The sequence below is a fragment of the Tinamus guttatus genome, unplaced genomic scaffold, assembly GCF_059628265.1.
Source record: "Tinamus guttatus ecotype Peru unplaced genomic scaffold, ASM5962826v1 Tinamus_guttatus_pri_ptg000244l, whole genome shotgun sequence".
Taxonomy (NCBI): Eukaryota; Metazoa; Chordata; class Aves; order Tinamiformes; family Tinamidae; genus Tinamus; species Tinamus guttatus.
Genome location: NW_028288778.1, coordinates 193037 through 213391, shown reverse-complemented (window position 1 = coordinate 213391; position 20355 = coordinate 193037). Strand labels below are relative to the sequence as shown.

Sequence of the window (20355 nt, the reverse complement as noted above, 5' to 3'; positions counted from 1 at the left end):
TTTTATCTCTACACACACACACGTGTATATATATATATACATGTATGTATATATACACACATATATACATGTATATATACACACATACATGTATATACATATACACGTGTGTGTGTGTGTGTATAGGAAGTGAAGTTACACAACCTCCCCCCCCACCCATGGGCTGAGCAAGTCCTTGGCCTGGAGGAGGGCTGCTTGAAGCACTAGTGGAATGCGACCAGACAGCATGCTTGAGGTGACCCTGCGTGACCAGATGGTCTCCAAAGGTGCCCTCCACCCTCAGGCATTCTTTGCAATTCTGTGACTTATATTAGCTGAAAGAAGTGAAAACAAGTGGATATTGACAGAATAAGTATCAGCAAGTTCTGATCTATTTGCAAAATCTGTATGGAGTTGTTGTATAAGTATCTTAATGATGGTAAAGAAGGAGAAAAATTTGTTTGATGTTGTCTTATTTTAAACTTTCTTTCTAAACAGAGCCTAGGAAGAATCTTTTGCCTGTAAAAAGCAAGTTTGGATTCCTGTATATGCACATGCCCCTGATAAAGGTAGTAGGAAGAAACTAATTCAGTCAGTCTCTTCTTGTAGTAAAACTGACCACATTTGATTCATTTTGCTGCTGCTTGGGGTAATACTACAGTCAGAGAGTCCCTTAAAATGCCAGTGCAGCCAACACTTGTGCTGTAGAGGTGGGAACTGAGACAATGAAGTGTTTTTGGAGACCTAATTTTCTGATGGTTACGTGGCAGTGGTGTATGAATATATCTTTGAAATGCAACAAACTTTCTGGGAGATCCCATAAAAAGAAAAAGTGTAAGAACTGCTAAATTGTTTAAGGCATCTTCATGTTGTATTCTTAAGCAAGCTTTTTCCCATCCTTACTGTTCTTCTCAGTTGATGTTTATAACTCATTTTCCCAATACTACAGCATGGAACAGAACTAGTTACTAGTTAGAGTAACTAACACCAGTGTTTGTGCCTGGAAAGGGCCCTGATTTGTTACCCGAAGGGAAGATAAGTAATAACATCTCCAAGGGAAAGCCCACCTGTACTTCTAAAGGAGCTCAAAACTGTTCAGCTCACAAATTTGCTGTGTGGCCATTATGTGGCCATTAACACTTTCTTTTTCTTTTACACTGCCACTCCTGCTGCTTTGTGCAGTGCCTTTTTTTTTTTTTTTTAAAGGTGCTTGAGCGTGTTTCATAGGAACTGCTGTCTTTTTTTGATGGTTATTAGTAAACGCATAAATGTGGTCTGGATTATTGATGGTTGGAGATTTTTTTGTTTCTTTTTTTTTTTTTTTTCCTCAGAAGTCTTGGCAGAGGCTCTCACTAGAGGTTTTTATCGCATGACTGTGCAGTTCCGCAAGGGAGATCCTCTTGTGAATTAGTAACTAGCTAAGGAATGGAAACAAAGGTGGCCAGACAATGATAGAAAACCTGTCTGCTTTCATGCTAGAGGTTATTAAGAGGCTCTCTGAGAAACTGTGCCATTAGGCATATTCATAAGTGATTTGGAAAAGAGGAATGGATGCAACAGTGACAGTTTGATTTTTTTAAAGCTATGGAAGGATTTCATGATATTAAGTTAGAATGCAATACAATGGTGTACTGAATTTGTTGTCAATTAATACAAACCAGCGCTTGTGCTGCAAATTCACTATAATAATAAATACATAGTAAAAGTTTCCAAATAAGCTATCATTCAAGAAGCTATTTGTAATATTTTTATAAAAAAAAGTGCAGCACAGTAGAAGTCGAGCAGACTGATTGTTTTCTCTAAACAACTGTAACATTCTAAGTACATATATTTATTTATACATAGTTATTTTTCATGGAACTTATAATTAAACTGTGCCGTTTACCACCAGAGGTATGAAATACAAAAAGCTTGAGTGCTGCCAAAAGGGAATTGGACAAGTCCATAGGTCTGCAGAGGGGTGCACTTGAACACCTTGGGGTCAGAAAGTCCTTTGAGCTGCAGCGGGTCCTGGAAGCAGGGAGGAGGCTGAGGAGATGTCGATGTGCTTTCTCTTTAGTGTCCGTTGTCTGCTTGCTACTTCCCACTCCAGAGGAATATTGCTAGGATACTAGGGAAGGTCAGTTTTATGCCTTACCTGCTGTGGCTCTCTTGTTGTTGTTGTTCTTTTTCACTCCTTGCAGTACAGCGATACAGGGCAACTGTATGTGCTTGTGCAGTCTGTTAGTGAGAAAGCTCTTATAATGTTAGTATAGTTGTTTGGTGTGCGCACGTTATGTCCTGTGTACAGTGATACTTAACAGAGAGCAGAAATTATGCAAGGTATATCACATTAAGGTTTGTTAGCATTGTGATAGGCTTTGGAGTAGTTGGTAGAAAGTAATTGTTAATCTGTTCTAGGACACAAAATACTTTTATTCCAAAGTATTCCAGATTTCTTGACACCTACACTTATACTTGCTTTAAAAATCCAAAGCTTAAAAATAAGATTTCTGTTTTGTTAGTGTGCAAAGAATCTTAAAGTTCCTGGGAGTGGAAATCAAGTGACTGGTGTGATAATTTCTTGGTTGCAAGAGAATCCTTTCTTTATGCGGGGGGAAGCTACCTTGGTATGTTGCATAGGAACTTCTAAAGTGAAATGCTAGGAAAACATATGCATGGAAAGATCTCTGAACCAGGGAATACTTGAAGGGATTAATTTTGTAGGAGGGAAATACTGTTATGTGAATTCAAACATGTGCAGCATTTTCTTATTGGAAGAAATCAAATATGTGTTTAAAATGACATGGTTATCATTGGTGAAAGGATACAGAGTAGCAGAACAAAGTCAGAAGTCTTGAATGTTAAAAATAAGTAATAGTCTTGTCTTTTGCATGTTATGATGTCCTTCAGAGCAGTTCCTAATTATCCTGCTTTTATCAGACAGGAAGTGTGTGAGAGATGATCGCTCCTAGGAACCTAGCATGTCTGTACTAACCGCCTGTTACCATATTACACAATTAAATGTGAAGCAGAGGCAGCTCCTAATTTACCTATCATTGAGTCTTTTTTTTTCTCTCTCTTAAATTGTTTTCTTAAGTGCTAGCTTCTGCATGTTTTGCTGTGGTTGTGATATGTGAAGAAAAAAAGTAATGTTTACAATGTGATTTGCTGGTTATTTTAATGCAAGGACATTTGTAAGGATAGGTTATACATTTCTGTTCTGCACAATGAAATGGATGACACTGAGGTGAAATCATATTAGATCTCCAGTGTTTGCTTTCATTTTACCAGTCCTGTTGATGAGGTAGGAGTATTGTCTAAAAGCCCATGAAGGATGAAGAATTAATATTCATGTAAGCTGCATGTAGAATATATGGCATTTTTGTTCAGTGCCATTTCCCCTTGACTAGAGCTCTTTGGGCAGTCTGTCTTTTTACTCTGTGTTGTTTAGAGTCAAGCTTAATATAAGATGCCAAAGTCCTCTGTGGGCGTACCTGTGGAATGAGTTTTAGACACATGGCACATGCTGCTGTACAAATCTCAATCTGACAATATTTGTGTTGAGCAGTTTATAAATCTTCTCAAATACAGAGTGGGAGCAAAATGGATTTCTGATTTCAAAGCATCTCCTTGCCACACTCCAGTTTGTTTACAAACTGTGGATTAGAGCTTTCGAAAAAGTTTGCAAAGAATTGCAAAGAAAGAAAAGAAAAGTTACAGTTTCAACTTGTAATAGCCACTGTCTGTCTTCTCAGGAACATTAAAGATTTAGATCAACTTATTTAGATCAACCTATCTAGACTCCAAAATGATAGTTTAATTGTGGTTTCCTGCAGTAGGAAGAACTTTATCCCAAATTTCTCAAAGATGTAGGTTCCTGATGCCTTCTTTATGTCAGCCTAGGTCAGCTTAATGGTTTTGAGACTGTCGTCTCAGCCTGCAGGAGATTATTCTGGCAGTAGGGTGGGTTTTTTTGTTATTTATTTGTAGGAGTGTGAGTGAGAGACAAACATGGAGATGCGTAAGATCGTGCGTTTTCATGTAAAAGCTAAATAGGGAATTTATCTTATTGCCTCTCAGAAGAATTGGGAGCACCAATGGAGAGAGGGAGTCGGGGAATGCTGACCGAGGTGGCCCTCCACCGTGTGCGCTCAAGCTGGGGGCTCTATTCTGCAGCATTCGTCAGCGCTTGAGATTTACCTGGGTTCCAGATGAACCAGACATAATCTGAGGAGATTTGATGCTGTTTCTGGCTTTGGAAGTTCTTGAGCCACATTGTGGGAGATTGCAAGAGTATTCTGGGGAATTGTTGTTATGTGCTTGCCCTTTTTTAATACTCTTCCCTAGGTATCTGCTATCGGCCGGTCTTTGCAGACTGGTTCCTGAGCAGGATGGAGCTTTGGTAGGGCCGTTATGTTTCTAATCTTTTACTTTCTGCCTTCTTTGGCGTTACATTTGGTAATCAGAAAGATAAAAGTTCCTTCTTAAGTTAGAAAATACTGGAGAATGTTCTCCTGAAGAGTTGGTAGATCACATTCTTCATGTAAACGCATAGAATGAGATGAAGACTACTACAGATATGAGGACGCATGAAACTTTTGGGATTGCATCCAATCTTACTCAGAACAACTTCCCAGGTAGATAAACCCTATGACAAAGTTGTATTCAGAGTTTTAGTGCTGAAGGCTCACTCCGAGAATGGGCCCAGGCAGACAAGTTACTAAAGTATGGGCAGGGTATAGTGGGTCTCCAGTAACAGCAGACATTTGCTGTCTTTTTCCCTTTTCACTAGGAATAAGTTGCCACAGAACAAGGCAGCACAACCAGACGGCAACTTTGAGACAATCATTGCACACTTCTGTGTTTTACGCTCTCAGTTTTTTATATCTCTACCTGTACCAATTTGAAATTTCCCAAGTAAATTATTTATTAGAGGCTCATAGACTTTTAGATGACTGTTTTGCTCTTTCAGGATAGGAAAAGTATTTTATTATGGATAGGTGTGGGATATGGGGTGAGCAGGGAATCAGTAAAATTAAACTGCCTTTTATTTGTAAAGCTTTGGCAACCTTGTGGTTTTGGCTTAATTCCCTACAGGCGGAAGGGAGGATGTCCATTTGTTTTGAGGATATGTTATGTTGCTTTTGTGAAAATCTTGATCCATTTGGGCCAAGTAACATTAAAAGGTTCATTTGTGCAAGCTGCTTTGAGACTTGCAATTTAGCAGCTATAATCTTAGTGCAGACTGTGTCCAATAAATGTGTTGCAGTGCACATAGCTGCTGGTCTCAGCAGAGTTTGTGTCGTGTCGCTCATGATCACAGGATTTCTTCTTGCTGCTGAAAGATCAGTCAGGGACTCGCACTTGCACTTAGCTCAAGAGCAGAGCTCCATGCTGTCAGGCTAAAGAGTTTCCCATATTGATACAGTGTTGTGTAGGGACAGTATTTTCAGTTTACTTTCAAAACTTTAGAAACTTTTTGTGAGCAGAATTAAAAAAAAAATGACTGCAGCATCCAAAGACCTTTTCTACTTCATGTTCACTTACTGCTCTGAAGACGAGATTTTGTACTTCCTCTAGACCATTCCTCTGATGCTCATTAGTGTTGCGTATGAACGATTAGTAAGCATTAATGTATTTAGTATAACAGTAATGTGAGGAAGTATTATCAACTTAATGTGTGGAGAAACAGGCAAAACTAAGGACTAAAGTATCTGGTAATCTTGATTATTCACTTTGAGCCATCTTGGGGCAAAGTGTCTTTATGCTAAAAGATCAACTTTGCATTCTCAGAATTGAATGCTTTGTCTCTGCAAATTCAAGTTCTAGATATGAAAATAGGCAACTGGAATATGAGGAGCTACGTGGTTTGACTGAAATGACTTAGTGTTTTGTGTGAACTCTGTAGCAGATCAGGTTTACAAACCAGATCTATTTATCAGCACTTAGCTGCTTCACTGAGAGGCCACCTTTACTCTTTGTAAGTGCAGCTTTGTTTAACTTCTTTAGCAAACAAGACTACTACCAGCCCAGTATGTTTCCCAAGCTGCCTTTTCCCTCCTGTATTCCGGTATATTGCATTGTGTATGCAACATGATTTCCTTTTTTTCATATGGCAGTGCTTAAAATTAATGACACGCTGACTGGGGAGGGTGTTACCCAGACAAGAACTTTGTAACAGACTGCCTTATTCAATAACTTATTGCAAGATGATATGGCGTTTATGTGTCACCAGAATAGTTCAGTTATCTTCGGTCTTGCATGCGTGTAGGCGCATGCATAGTCTTGTCTTCTTGGAAGTCAGGAGTCTGCTTTGGCGAGTATAACAGCTCGAATGTTTTGAATGTGATTCTTAAGTTTGGTTTTTGTTTGAAAGCCATTTTTCTCTTCAGGGTTATTCAAGAGCACAGGTTGTCTCTAGGTCAGCCAGCCCCGTCTGTTCTAGTTGGTAAAATGAAACTACTGAGAGTTATGTAGGATGGGCTTTTCTCCAGACAGTAACATGACAGGCCTATTTGTTTCAGAAAGGATTGTTCTGACTGGTGTGTAATAAAGGGACAGCGTCAACCTGCATTTTTTAAAGAAGAGTCTCTGAAAAGTATCCACAGGGTCAGGATAGCTCTTGCATCTGCTTTTCTCTGCACACACCACCCCCTCACCAGAGAAAGAAGTGTGCATGGCACAAGGTTGCACGAGGATTTTCGAAGCCTGGTTATCAGGAATGCCCGTCTGAAATTTTGTGTTAGTCATTCAGCAGACTTGATTTTCTTTGTAAAGAATTTGTCTCAACTTGTCAGGATTTTGTGATCAACTATTTGATTGGGACTTATGGAGAAAATCAGAAGATGTGTACATGAGAGCATGAATTGCCAAATTCCTTCTTGTCACATTGTGTACTTGATAGCCATCTCAAAGCACAACAATTCCAGTCTGCAATGTCCCATGAAAATGGAAGAGCAAATATGAAAACTTTAATTCCTTGGAGATGCATACAACTCTGGTTTCCAAGTTCATTTTAATGAAGCCACTGAATTGTTCTGTGTTTTCTTGTTCCCTCAATTTTTATAATTGTGGGATAGGAAATAAGGTTTTTTCGTAATAAAATATGAGGAGATTATGAAGTCTTTGGGTGCAGTAGAGGGTTTATGGATCTTTCTTCCTTCTTCCAGAGGATGCCAGCCCCTATCAGACTGCGGGAGCTGATCCGGACCATCCGGACAGCAAGAACCCAGGCAGAAGAGCGTGAGATGATCCAAAAGGAATGTGCTGCTATCAGATCATCCTTTAGAGAGGAAGACAACACATACCGATGCAGAAATGTGGCAAAGCTGCTCTATATGCACATGCTGGGTTACCCCGCTCATTTTGGACAGGTAGGTCAAATTAAGGTGCTTGCTGTGTTATGTGCACGTGCCATTATGCTTTGTGTTTTAGGCACATTGACTGATTTGGAGCATTATTAGCTTCAGTTTTCCTCTCTACTGTTTGGAATATTTAAGGGCTGTCTTGCCATATATTCTGAATCTGCATTAGATTTTGACTGCGCAAGTGGGATTTACTGTTTGAGAGTTATAGCTGTGTAAGTTTCGTAATAAAATATTCTACTTTTGCTAGACTGTTCACTGCAAACTGTCCATGTTTCTGCAGAACAGTAGTTCATAAACTCCAGTCTAGTATGTAGGGATATTTCTAGATGGGATCAAAACAGCACATCAGGTTTATGGTGATAGAAATTAAAAATGGAGGTTTTGTAACCACTTTTTTTTTTTTTTAGGTAACTTATTCTAGGCATATAATAACTGGTCTATGCTCTGCTGTAAGAAACTGCTGTTTCTTACTGCTGTTTTAATAATGTGACCTGGAGAATGCTGGTTGCAGTGTTCCCAGTTGCTTAGCTTGTTTTTGGAACATTATTCCTCTGGTAGACTATGAAAGAGGGAGACAAGAAGATGATATTCTTGATCTATAGAAAGTCTCTAAACTTGTTTTTGTACTCTGACTTATCTCTGGCGTATGTGGTACATCTGAGATCATGGAAGGTTATCAGTGAACGCTGCTTCAAGGTAAAGGGGCTGCTGCTGCCTTTGCCTCTGGTTTTGCTACCGGCTTGCTGTGAGTTTCAGGCTGATTGTTCAAACTTTGTTATTTTTTCTGTATCACCAAATCAGGCAGAAAATATACTCTCAGATAAACCCAAGATGTATACATAAAGGCTCGAACTATTTCTTCTTTAGTAAAGAAATAATTTAAGCTAATTGTGCTCTTTATTTGTTTGTTTATTTTTACAGTTGGAGTGCCTCAAGCTCATTGCCTCTCAGAAATTCACAGACAAGCGCATTGGGTATTTAGGTGCCATGTTGCTGTTGGATGAGAGACAGGATGTGCATCTTCTTATGACCAATTGCATCAAGAAGTAAGGGTACCATCTCTTTCACCATGAACATATGTTTTGAGGTTTCAGGATCTCAAAGCGCACTCCTGATGGTTATATTTTGAAAACTTCAGTCTTTTTTTAATTATTGTTAGAATAATGGTGTCTTCAATCTGGAAATCTATTGCTGATGACTGTACAAGACTGTTTTAGTCCTGTGCTTTGGATGATCCTATTCCACTTCCTTAGTGGGAAGAGAACACAAGTTGGCATGGTTCTGAATGCACATGGCAAACAACATCTGATGTAACCACTGTTCCAGAAGGAAAATATTTGTTTTCTGAAGACTTATGATGAATAAAATCAGGACCCTGAACTGACCACAATAAGCTGCTCAGCCAGTGTAGAAAACCTCAAATTGTTGTAAAAAATTCTCTAGTTCTATAGTCAGTTATATAGATTATTTCTATAGGTTCGGTATAGTTTATAGGTCTAAATAACCTATAGTTTCTATAGGTTATTTCTATAGGTTAGTTTTGCAGGTTGTTATCTCCTAACTTGCTGTATGCCCAAGCCAGGCAAGCAGTTGGTAATCCAGCATTGTTGAAAGTTCCCACATTTTAAATATGTTTGGATTGGAAGATGTTTTTATAACACTGATACAATTTTGTATATTGCACTGGCCATCTTAAGTCACAAAATTGTAGCTATTGATGCAGCCAAGTTCTGTGCTGATGAGCTCTGAGGTGTTGCTTGACTTTAGGGATCAAGAGTGTATGCCCTGTTGTCTTAAGGTGGGCCTGGCACTGTTGATGAATATTTTTTCTTGGAAGCAAGGCAGCAGCTTGGGATGTGCTATCTGCTTGGCATCTTCTTGAAATCACGTGAGGGGGTTGGAAAATTAGGATTCCCCCATGCATTCTGTCCTTCCCTTCTTACCCCTCCCCTTTTCCCCAGCAAAATGCTGCTAAATTAGGACAGTTTCATGTTATAGTTTAGTAGATGATGATTGGTGTGTTTTCTGTTGTTTTCAAGATGGAAGGGAACGGGAAAGTAACAACTGGATCTTAGTAGACTTATCTAAATGCCAGCTTGGTTGGTGTGTGTGTGGTTTATTTTTGTGTGTGTGTGTTTGTTTATAGCACATAGATTTTTTTTTTTTCTGCAAATATGAGTGCCCTTGTTTAAGCATTTACTTGCTATATGCAGAGTGTGTAGCTGCCAAAGTGTAGTTGAAGAAGAAATTAAGCCATTAGCAGCTTGTGCCATCTGCTGCTTCCGCCACATGTTACTGTAGCGCATGGCTGCTTCATGTCACAGCCACAATGCTGGCTCTTGCTTTTCTACATGTTTTATATGTTTGGTTACATACCACTCATTTCCCCTGCTCCCCCATCATACAAAAATGCCCCGAATTAGGAAACAAGTTTTTACCTTCTGCACAATAGTATCAGGATTTGTGACAACCTGGATACTGTAGTGACGAGTACCAAGGAGCTTGATACAAAGTGGTGTAGAAATCTGAGTTAAGGACTCTTGGGATTGATATGTGGAAGCTCTGTTGTCTAGTACAGTGGCTGGGGTGGATGGACACCTAAATAGCATGTGCTGATAGATTATTTGACTTAATTATTGAGTGCTTTGGTGACTTTCTCAGGCATGTGAACAGCTAGGATTACTAAACAAAACTCCTGCCTTGATTCTTTACGAGGTGTGTGGCTGTCTAAGTTCACAATAACAGAGTGTTTTGGAAATAGGACAAATTAAGATGAAGGATATTTTGCATAGATTTTGTATGTCTGATTTGCAGAATCCCTTTACTTTTAGTCAGCATCCGTGTAAGTGTGTAAGGTTTAGTATAATATGAAATTAGAATTTATACTAGATTTAATGTATTAGTCCATAGAAATTGTGTTACGTTTTAGATCTTGTTTCCTGAATAAATCTGAATGAAGTTTTATACTTTATCCTTCATTAACGCTAATGAAATAGTGAAATAAAGCAGTGAAATAGAAGAGAGAAAAGGGACCAAACTGAATTAAGACATTGTAAGTATATGCAGGAAATGAAACTACACAAAAATCTTAAGACATCAAAACTGCAATCAGAGTGTATAAATCAAATGCCAGAGCCTATTCTAGAACATGTTTAACTGGGACAACCACCAAGTCAGTGCAGTGCTGTACCTGATGTTAAGTTCTTTTCTGCATGCAAGTTTCAAAACATAAGTTTTCTGCATTTTTAAACTTCAGGAGTTTTAATGGAGTTCTGTGTGGTCTTCCCCCTCCTCAGCTCAAACGTTGAATGGTCACTTGATAGTTTTACCCACGTCTTTATAGTGGAGGATTCTAAGCACAAGCAGGGCCAAAGTCGGTGGTGTAGGCACTCAAAGCTGCTGCTGCTCTTTACCTGTACTCCCAAGTAGCTGGGTATCAAAGTGTTCTTCTGGACCATGCATGCTGCTGGCAAGGTGACTGTATGTACAGATCCCATTTTTTAGTGTGTTCAGATTCTGTGTGTGTGTGCTGATTGACTTTTTTCTTTGTTCTCCTTTACAGTGACCTTAATCACAGCACGCAATATGTGCAGGGGCTGGCACTCTGTACTCTTGGCTGCATGGGTTCCTCAGAGATGTGCAGAGACCTTGCAGGAGAAGTGGAAAAACTCCTGAAAACTTCAAACTCCTATCTAAGGAAGAAGGTACTTCAGGGAGTTGAGTACTTTGTTGTGAACTAAAACTGGAGATTGATGAGATACCTTGCTTCTGTCTGAAACACTAAACATATTAGGTCATACTGGCAGAGTGTTTCCCAGAGTGTGTGGCGTAGGCAAAGACTGGACACCCCTGTGTATCTAGATGAGCAGTAAAACAGTGGATGGGGGGAATGTGTATAAGCCTTTCCAAGACATGCTTCCAACAAATGAGGCAGCTGTTTTTACTTTGATAATGTGTATGATTGATTATAAGGTAAGTAATAATGTAATATCTGGCTATTAACCAACACTAACCCCATCTTTCGGTCTTTATTTTTCCTCTAAATTTACTCATATCGGTTCAGAAAGAGGTCAAAAAAGCTGTTTGATATTGCTTCTAGTAATGAGATACAACATTGTATCATGAATTTTATCATTGTATCATGGATTTTCTACATTTTTGTGTTTCCTGAACATGGTGATAGTTCCCACAGAACACACATAGTTGCCTTGTAGTATGCGGTAACCAAGTTATTTTCCTTTACAGGCTGCGTTGTGTGCTGTTCATGTCATTAGAAAGGTGCCTGAACTCATGGAAATGTTCCTGCCAGCCACCAAAAACTTGCTTAATGAGAAGAATCACGGTAATATGAGAACCTGCTTAGCAAAGCTATGCCATTCGGTATGGGATGGCACGGTCACTACCTAAGCTTTTTGTTTAGAGGGAAATTTTGTCATTCAGAAGGTGCTTATGACTATGCTACTTAGCAGGATTTTACATGGCCCAGGTGACGAAAGGAATCTTTCACTTTTTTTTTTTCTTTTTTTTTTTTTTAACGCTTCAGGCAGAAACAGGAAAAACTATGACTTTTATCTAGTGCACTGCTTAAAGGGACTTTATATTGTTTCACTTGTTGTGTGCCTTCTTTTAGCATAACACTGTAGGATTCTTCAACATCCTTTCATCCCCAAGTTATATTTATTCAGTATGTGGAAAGAGCAGCCTGTTGCCTGCATGCCTTTTCTAGCTCTGCTGGGTTCTGTTAAGGCAGAGGCCTCAGCAGCTGACTGGCCATATACCCACGTGCTTCCCCAATCTTTTTTCCGACTGAGGTCTGGAACTCTGTTAGGAAGGCTCAATTCATGTCACTTAAGGTTGTCTAGGGCCCTGAAGTCAGAAGATAAAACTAGTAAGCATGAGGAACCAAACATCTACAAGGCAATAAGCATGTTTTACTACTACTGGGGTTTTGTGTTTGCGTGTCAGTTACCATCTGTGTGTGTATTTAATATGGAAGTTGTTTCACGTAAAGTCAGTTTCCCTCCTCACTTGAGTTTCTGCTCTAACACATGCACACACAGCTGTCTACTTCCCTGTGGGCACAACTGCCAGCACAAGTATCTTTTGGCACAGATATGTTGGATTCAAGCAGGCTGTGTTTTGTGTGACAGCTTGTTATTTTCCTCTGCTTTTGTCGCGTGCTTGTAAATTATCATATGAACCGGATTATATTTCAACAACAGATTTTTTTTTTCCTTCCTCTGGCCTTTAGGTGTTCTTCACACATCAGTTGTTCTCCTCACAGAGATGTGTGAGAGGAGCCCGGACATGCTTGCACACTTTAGAAAGGTAAGCGCAAACTGTAACATTGGAGAGCTAGGGTTGTTTTTTTGTTTATTTGTTTTGTTTTTTACTGATGCATTATAGCCTTTCTGGTGAAGGATATACATTTTTACACTTATTTGAGTGAAAAAATTGATGATCCTGTCTGCTTGAAAAAAGGCATTATACACAAAACCATAAAAATCTTTATATCGGGGAGATGGGGTATCTTTAGCCATAACACCTGCAAGACGGTGATAAGTTAAAACACATCACTCAGGCTGTGTAGTATGAACTTTATAGTAAAATTAGAATTACAGTATCCTCTTTGACAGAGGTCCTCTTTTCTTGCCTTTTTTTGTGTTAATAGATAATTGCCTAGTGGTATTAGGGATGGCACACAAATTACATACAGAAACAAGGAGGCCTAGACTGATGTTTAAATGCCTTAGCCATAGGCATATGGTTTTAAAAACTTAGGTCAAAAATACCAATGGAAGTTTTGGCTCTATAGATACTTCATCTCTGGTTCATGCTATGTTAAGTCATTTCCACTTTTAACTTCAGGCACACCATAATTTCTTCTCCTCAGATTAGGATTTTTTTTCATCCATTTTAGTATTAACTTCCTTATGCTGCATGCTGTAACTTGCTTTGCGGTACTTATTGCCACATTGCGAAGTTCTAATAGAAGAACATCTGAAAATATTATAATTTTGTGATCAAAGAAGGAATTAAAGTCGAACAAAAACTGGTAGAATGGAACTGGACAATTGCTCCTCTGAAAAGTCAGAAAGGTGCTCATTTATTTGCATGCCCAGTTCTTCCTTGGCTTGTCTATATTGTTAGGGATTTCAAACGATACATCGTTTGATGCATCTTGTCACTTTAGCATGCGTATTCCCTTGTCATAATTGTATATGTCAGGAATGAATGTGAAAGTGTCACTGGGGTCCTCTTGAAGGTACTTATCCCGTAAAATGATAATCATTTAATCACTTAAAATGATAATCCTGGGAAAGACAGAAGAGCTGAGTCCACAGCCTTTAGGTACATTCTTTTCTAGCTATCTCTTTTGGTTGTTTATGCTGTGAACGGTACACTGATCTCTCCCTAATGCCTGCTTCGTCTGTTTTGTCCCCTTTGTCTGTTTGGAATCCTGCTATGTGTTAGAATGAAAAGGTAAGAGTTAATTCTTCTGGATGCTGCATGCGTGCATTGAATCTGTAGAGACTTCCCTGCCTCTTGTGAGGCAGTGCCTGTTAATGCCACATTTGTGGTTAATGCCACAAGCTAATCAACTGTATTTGTCTAATGCTTTTTGTGTTCTGATCTCATCACTAAATTTCCATACCCGTGGCAGCCCTGAATCTCAGTTGTGGCCTTCTCCAAATGTGAGCCTGCTTTCCTCAAGCCCTCTCTCATTTGAAGGATAGTAGGGGAATTCTTGTGCACTTGCACACTATATCTCTGGGCTTTCTTCTTACCACAGATTGGGCTTTGTCTTGCCTGCAGCATGGGACAGCTTTGGGTAATTGCTTTTTAGCTACCTGAAAGTTGGCTCACTGTGCTGCATAGGACTGCTGGGTACAGCTCCACAGTTGATATTTTCTGTGGGTGTAATTTGACTGAAGATAGGTGAGGGCCTTCAACTGATCTCCATGGCTGTGTGTCTTCCCTTTTTTTGTCATGTCCTGATTCCTGATAATGCTGCATGTAAGAAAATAAAGAAAATGTTAATCGGTGTTCTAAGAATACTCCAGCAGGTCGCTCCACTCGGGTGTTATTCTGTCTTGAGGAAAGATGGTGCAGCATCCTCTCGATTCCTCTTAAAACAGGCAATACAGAATTCACCATTTCTTTTGCTTGCATGTTCTGTGAAACACATTTTCAGAGGAGTATGTGATTCCTGAAGAGCTAAGGTAGGAAAAAAAAAAAAAAAAAGACGATGGGGAAACTGAGCTGGTTTCCTTCCTGTACTGCACCACAAAAGTACAGGATGTTACTCCAGAAACATTGCCCATTTATTACACTATGTGTAGCTATTTGGCTCCATAAATCACACTGTGCTCTTGGCAACTGCCATTGCTATTTGTCCCAAAACCGAAGCACCATCTTGATTTGATGTTGTCAGAAATGGCAAACTTTATTATAGGATATCTCTCATCTGGTAGAAATTCTGTAATGTTAATGTAATTCCTGATTCATAGTGAGTTCCTTAAAGTGCAGGAGCAGCAAGTCTCAAGGATGAGGGGGAAAAAAAAATTATAGTCTTAGGGCTGGATTGCAAAGGAGATTCTTTTGGAGCATGCTTTGATAACCTGTAATTGTTCTGCATAAAATGAGTTGACAGAGAATGACACTATGTTGGTGCCAGTCATACTCTGTGATGAAAAATCACCTAGTTCAAGCACCACAGCACCTCTATGTGGTCTGTAATCTCATCTCCAGGTGGTGTCTGGATTATTTAATAATATGAGCACTGAGAGGAATGAAAGAAGCTTCCTATAGAAAAGAATAAAACTTGAGAGGTCTGCAGCTGTACTCCATCTACCAGGAGGGTGTATTTTTATTTTCTTACAGCTCAGTAAGAGTTAATCCAGTTTCTTTTTTAAAGGCTTAAGGTTTCTCATAATGTGTGGGCAGTTGGCTTCTGTTTCATCCCTGCAACCTTTATTTTTACTCAGAGTTGCTGTCAAGGGTTTGAGTTTTTGTTTTTTTGCAGATTAATATTAAGCTTCTTACAGCTTGCCTGGTTAATTGGTAAACATATTTGCCAGATTTTGTCCTAAACAGCTGACTCTATGCTGGGTGTGTGCTTCCTACCATAGAGCAACTCTATTATGCGTCTTCAGAATTGCCTTGATGGTTGATGTACTCACAGCTGGAAATGCCTAAAGTGGAGGGAGTTAGCAGATGGCATTTCTTCAAAGCTATGTACAAGTCCTGAAAAATGACTTAATCCTGTGAAGTAGATGTCTATCAGTAGACCACCATAATTAACATCTGAGGAATTGGAACTTCTTTTTAAAGTTTTCAACCTTCCTAGTTGGAATGAAATTTTTAAATATAAGCAGTGTAAATTTACATGCTTCTGTGTTCCCTAGTCTGGTAGTAACACACATAGCAGAACTTCAGTCAGTTTTGGACCCAGAAACTGCCTGCAGGGAAAGAGTGACCTAGCGATAGAGCCCTGGAGGAAGGTTAGGGGGAAATCTGTGCTGTGTCCTATTCAGGAGCTTTCGGGCAGTCTGCAGAACACTAAGCTTTTCTTTCTAGAAACTAGGTTGGATGGAGTGTCAAACTGGAAGCAGTCTTTTAACAATTTATTCATAGCACCTGAAATGATCAAATCTTAGCTATGCCTGTTGTTCCATACAAGTATATGTATGCTCCATCCAAGTGTAGCACATAGTGCTATATGGAGATTTGCTAGTTAAAGAAACCTCCCAAGCAAGGTCCTGGAATCACCCCATTCTAACGGTCGCAGTAACCCCCTTTTCATGAGAAGATGAGCTTCCTGAGTTGGTACTACTTGAGCATCACCTATTGTGCTCTGGTAGATTTTAGTACTTGAAAGTTACAATTTGATACTTGGATCCCAGCATAGTTACTGATAGTTGTTCTCTAGCTGAACTATGGGTATGTATGTAAAATCTTCTCTAAATGTGCAGGTGGAGTTTGTGGAAGAATCTGTAAACTGATCTTGCCTCTAAATATACAGTTTGTTTTTTGGATCCTTCAAAAATTAGGGAAAAAGAAAACGTTTAGGTAAACTTTCTAACAACTCTCTTCACAGCTTGTTCCCCAGTTAGTTCGTATTCTGAAGAACCTTATCATGTCTGGGTACTCACCAGAGCATGACGTGTCTGGGATCAGTGACCCCTTTTTGCAGGTAAGGACTGATGCACAGTGTAATCTGTAGATTTAGTCCTAGCAGTACTGTCTTTTGAGACTTAGGTATGGTGAGGTATTTACCGAAGGGCAGCTGTGTTGATTTTTGAGATCTTGTTGTGTTAGAGCTGATTGTGCTAATGCTCATCGTCCACTTCAGTGTGAAGATGCCTGTCACTTTGTGGAAGCTTATAGCAGAAAGAAAGAAGCCATGCCTGTGTTGGTCTTTTCAGACCGTGCTTACTGGGTGGTGGGAGTGCTCTTAGCAGTTCTGGGCAGTGGGAGAAAATGTAAGCATAGCATAGATCTGCACTTTCTGGTAAAGATCTTGTTGAGAATGGAACCAAACTCTAATTTTGCTTTGGAACAGAAAGCCAGGAGCTTGTCCTGCTTTCCTGTTACTCCTCAGGAAGTATACTGGACATTTATTGGGGCTCCTATGTAAAGCACTTTAATCCAGTGAAATTTCCTTTGCTTTACTTTGTGACACAGGTGAGAATTCTGCGGTTACTAAGAATTCTAGGGCGAAATGATGATGATTCAAGTGAAGCAATGAATGATATACTTGCACAGGTGAGATCTGCAAGGTTGCTCATCAGCCTAAACTTTCTGTTCTCATTTTTTACTAATTGAAATTTGTCATCACTGGGGAGGAGTCAGCTGCCTGCAGTGCTGAAGTGAATTTTGTTGTCAGAAATGTATGTTTCTGGGCATCACTGCTTTTTTACCAAAGCTCAGCTAGTTAGTTCAGCTGCCTGTTCTGCAGTAAAGCACAAAAGGGGGACTGGGTTTGGAATCCTTCATGTTGTGGGGCTTTCTTTCCCCCTCCAGGTTGCCACTAATACAGAAACAAGTAAAAACGTGGGAAATGCTATTCTCTATGAAACTGTGCTGACTATTATGGACATAAAATCTGAGAGTGGACTGAGAGTAAGTTGTCTTTGCCAGGGCATTGTTTGTTTTTCCAAGCTTGCATTAGAGGGAGTAACTCACCTAGAGGACACATGAGAACAAAGTCATTTCACCCAAGGGTGGTTGCATGATTGGCTCTAGATAAGACTGTTGAATTTGGGAAATTAAAAAAAAAAAAAAAAAAAAAAAAGGAGGGGGGGAGGGAAGGGTGGAAAAGGTCTTCTGCAGATGGCTCCCTTTGGTGCAGGAGAGAGCTCATGCTGTGCTTGCCTTGGGTTTGCCTCTGCTTAGCCAGCCTGTGGAGTTCTTTGTGTTATGCCTTTGACCAAGAACCCCACTGGTAGTTTGACACGTTGCCTTTAAATGTCATCAGTGAAGACTAGCAGCCTTCTCTGGTCATTGACATTCCCTAACTCTTTCTGCAGGTGTTAGCCATTAACATCCTAGGCCGTTTCTTACTAAACAACGACAAAAATATTAGGTAAGTTGTATGGAGCATGTTCTGGCTACACCCAGCTACAAATGCTTGGGAAGGAATTGGATAAAGATTGTGCTGAAGTAGAGTTTCCTAGGAGAGTGTTGGGAAGTGCAGTTGGTGGGATTAGCATCACTGTGGTGTTTTTTTTTTTTTTTTTTCTTTTTTTCCTAGTGCATTATTTTTTGTCAGCCTTACTGTAGCCTTTCCCTTAGCTGGTGAGTCTGGGTCCACAATCGAGTTCTTAGTATGGTCTCAGGTGTTTTTCCACAATAGCCTGAGTCTCCTACCTTGTCCCGACTGGTCTCTGGGAGCATTCAGTCAGGGTTGGCACGGGAGATCTGACAAATTAGCAAAAGAGTGTATGTTGAGGGGTTTTGTTTGTTTGTTTTTGTTTTCCTGATTGCACACTGGTGGCAACAATGAGTCTGTTTTGTGGTCTTGAAAGGATTTGATTACTCTGAATCTTGACACAGAATTTATTGTAGCTGCTGGGAATGAAGTGCTGTCTTTAGGAATTTTGTTTGACAATCATGATACAGGTAGAAGGTTCTAATACTGGGAACTGCAGTTCATATGCTCATTTCAGAATATGATCTGAGGAGTTCTAACATTTAGTTGCCTACCCTTTCCAAAATACCCTGTGAAAGCAGGGCAAGTAGCATGTGCCCAGAAATTGGGATAAATGCTTGTCTGGATAGCAGGGTATTGTTAGGTATTTTACACTTCTGTATGGGAAATGCCCTTTGGAGAGGCAGTTCCCTGGAAGGCTTCCATTTGTTCTTGAATACAACAGAATTCCATTCTGCCAAAAAAAAAAAAAAAAGGCATACTACAACTGAGGGCATTGCATGGCTGCCATCAAGTAATTCTTTGCCTTATGTCCTTATCCCAGATATGTAGCTTTGACATCATTGTTGAAGACTGTGCAGACAGACCATAATGCAGTACAGAGACATAGAAGCACAATTGTGGACTGCTTGAAGGATCTTGATGTCTCCATTAAAAGGTAATTGACATATCAGTGAAATACTGTAAAGAATGACAGCATATGGAAAGAGAGCAGGATGCAGAGGAAAAATAAAATAAATATTAGTATTAGAAAATTAATGTTAGTATAAGAAAGAGTAGCATTAATGCATAGCATGATTCCTGCTTTAAAGAGAATGAGGAGAATGTGCAACCACCTTCCTGAGGAAGCTGCTCCTACGTTTTAAGCCCCTTTGGAAGAGGAGGAGCACTATAACTTTTATTTATTTATTTATTTATTGGTCTGCCTGAATTTTTCAAAAGTGGAGTCAGTAGAGGTTGGGTTGTAGGCTTACAAGAAGATGCAAGGCATCTGCTAAAGCTTGGTCCTAATGAGAGCTGTGTTGACATGCTCAGTGTTTCTCCTGTTCTTCAGATGGACAGTGCTACATTTGTTCAGAAACCAAGTTATACCATCCAAATAATGAATGCTAGATTAAATATATGTTAGTAAATGGTGGAATTTAGACTTGGTTGTTCGAATTTTTCACTTAGGAATGGTTTCTTGTTTGTTCTCACTATTCAACTATCAATTAAATAGCGATAGGTTGGTACTTCTCTGGCCAATGGGAGAGCTTGCAACCTGATACATCTCACTGCTGCTCACTAAAAAGATTTTTTTTCTCACCCATTTCCTCCTGTTGCTTTAGTTTTGTTCCTTTTACTCATAATCCTCAAAAGCTTTTTAGTCGTGCAATCTAACTTACCCCTTTTCCATCAGACATTCAAAGGTAGTCTTGTAATGCTCGATCTCATCTTTTTGCCAGCTTCTGTGCAGTTCCTGCTGCTCTTAATCTTCTCCTCAGTTGAGTCTTTTGGCCTGTTCATTGCCCACTCTTTCTTTCAGAACTGTCTCCTGCTCATCATTGTTCTTTCTGTGACCACTGATCTGAGTGCAGTGCACCAGACGCCGTGTGTCACGGTGACGGGGACTGTTGCATCCTGTGGAATGTGTGTGCTGCAGGCCAGACTTTCACTAACCTCTAGTCACATTATGAATATACTTCTGTCTTTGAGAACTGCTGTTAATTCTCTTTTCTCTGCCCTGTCAAACAGTGATTAAATAAGCTATAGATATTCATGCTGATAGGCCTTTTTTAAATTTATGCCTCTTTTTTAATCTCTAGGTTTTAATAATGCTAATAAATCTTTCTGATGTGTTTCCTATTCTGGTTTCATTAGATCTTTCTGCTGAACCTTAGTTTTAATCATCTCGTGATTAAAGCTAGATTTTGTAATCTAGTTTTAAAATCTCGTTGCATCCCTAAAGGTAAATTTACATCTTGCATGCTGAGCATGTCAGACTGTTACTGCTGGTCTGTGCCAGAGCCTGTGTGAGGCTGTGGAGTAGAAAAGCCCCAGCTAGATTTTGGATGGAAGTTCACAAAAGCGTTTTATTGGTGCCTGCTAGGAAAA

The 20355-nt window shown here is 39.6% G+C and overlaps 1 protein-coding gene across 1 annotated transcript in view; it reads left to right on the top strand.

The window, feature by feature from the left end:
- AP1G1 (adaptor related protein complex 1 subunit gamma 1) overlaps positions 1-20355 on the top strand; it is a 40554-nt gene that overhangs the window by 6044 nt on the left and 14155 nt on the right. The window contains exons 2-11 of the mRNA XM_088526210.1: positions 7131-7334; positions 8250-8374; positions 10891-11032; positions 11574-11670; positions 12580-12656; positions 16429-16524; positions 17016-17096; positions 17355-17453; positions 17861-17916; positions 18806-18919. Of these exons, the coding sequence (XP_088382336.1) occupies positions 7134-7334; positions 8250-8374; positions 10891-11032; positions 11574-11670; positions 12580-12656; positions 16429-16524; positions 17016-17096; positions 17355-17453; positions 17861-17916; positions 18806-18919 (1088 nt within the window). The 5' untranslated portion in view covers positions 7131-7133. The remainder of the gene's footprint in view (positions 1-7130; positions 7335-8249; positions 8375-10890; positions 11033-11573; positions 11671-12579; positions 12657-16428; positions 16525-17015; positions 17097-17354; positions 17454-17860; positions 17917-18805; positions 18920-20355) is intronic.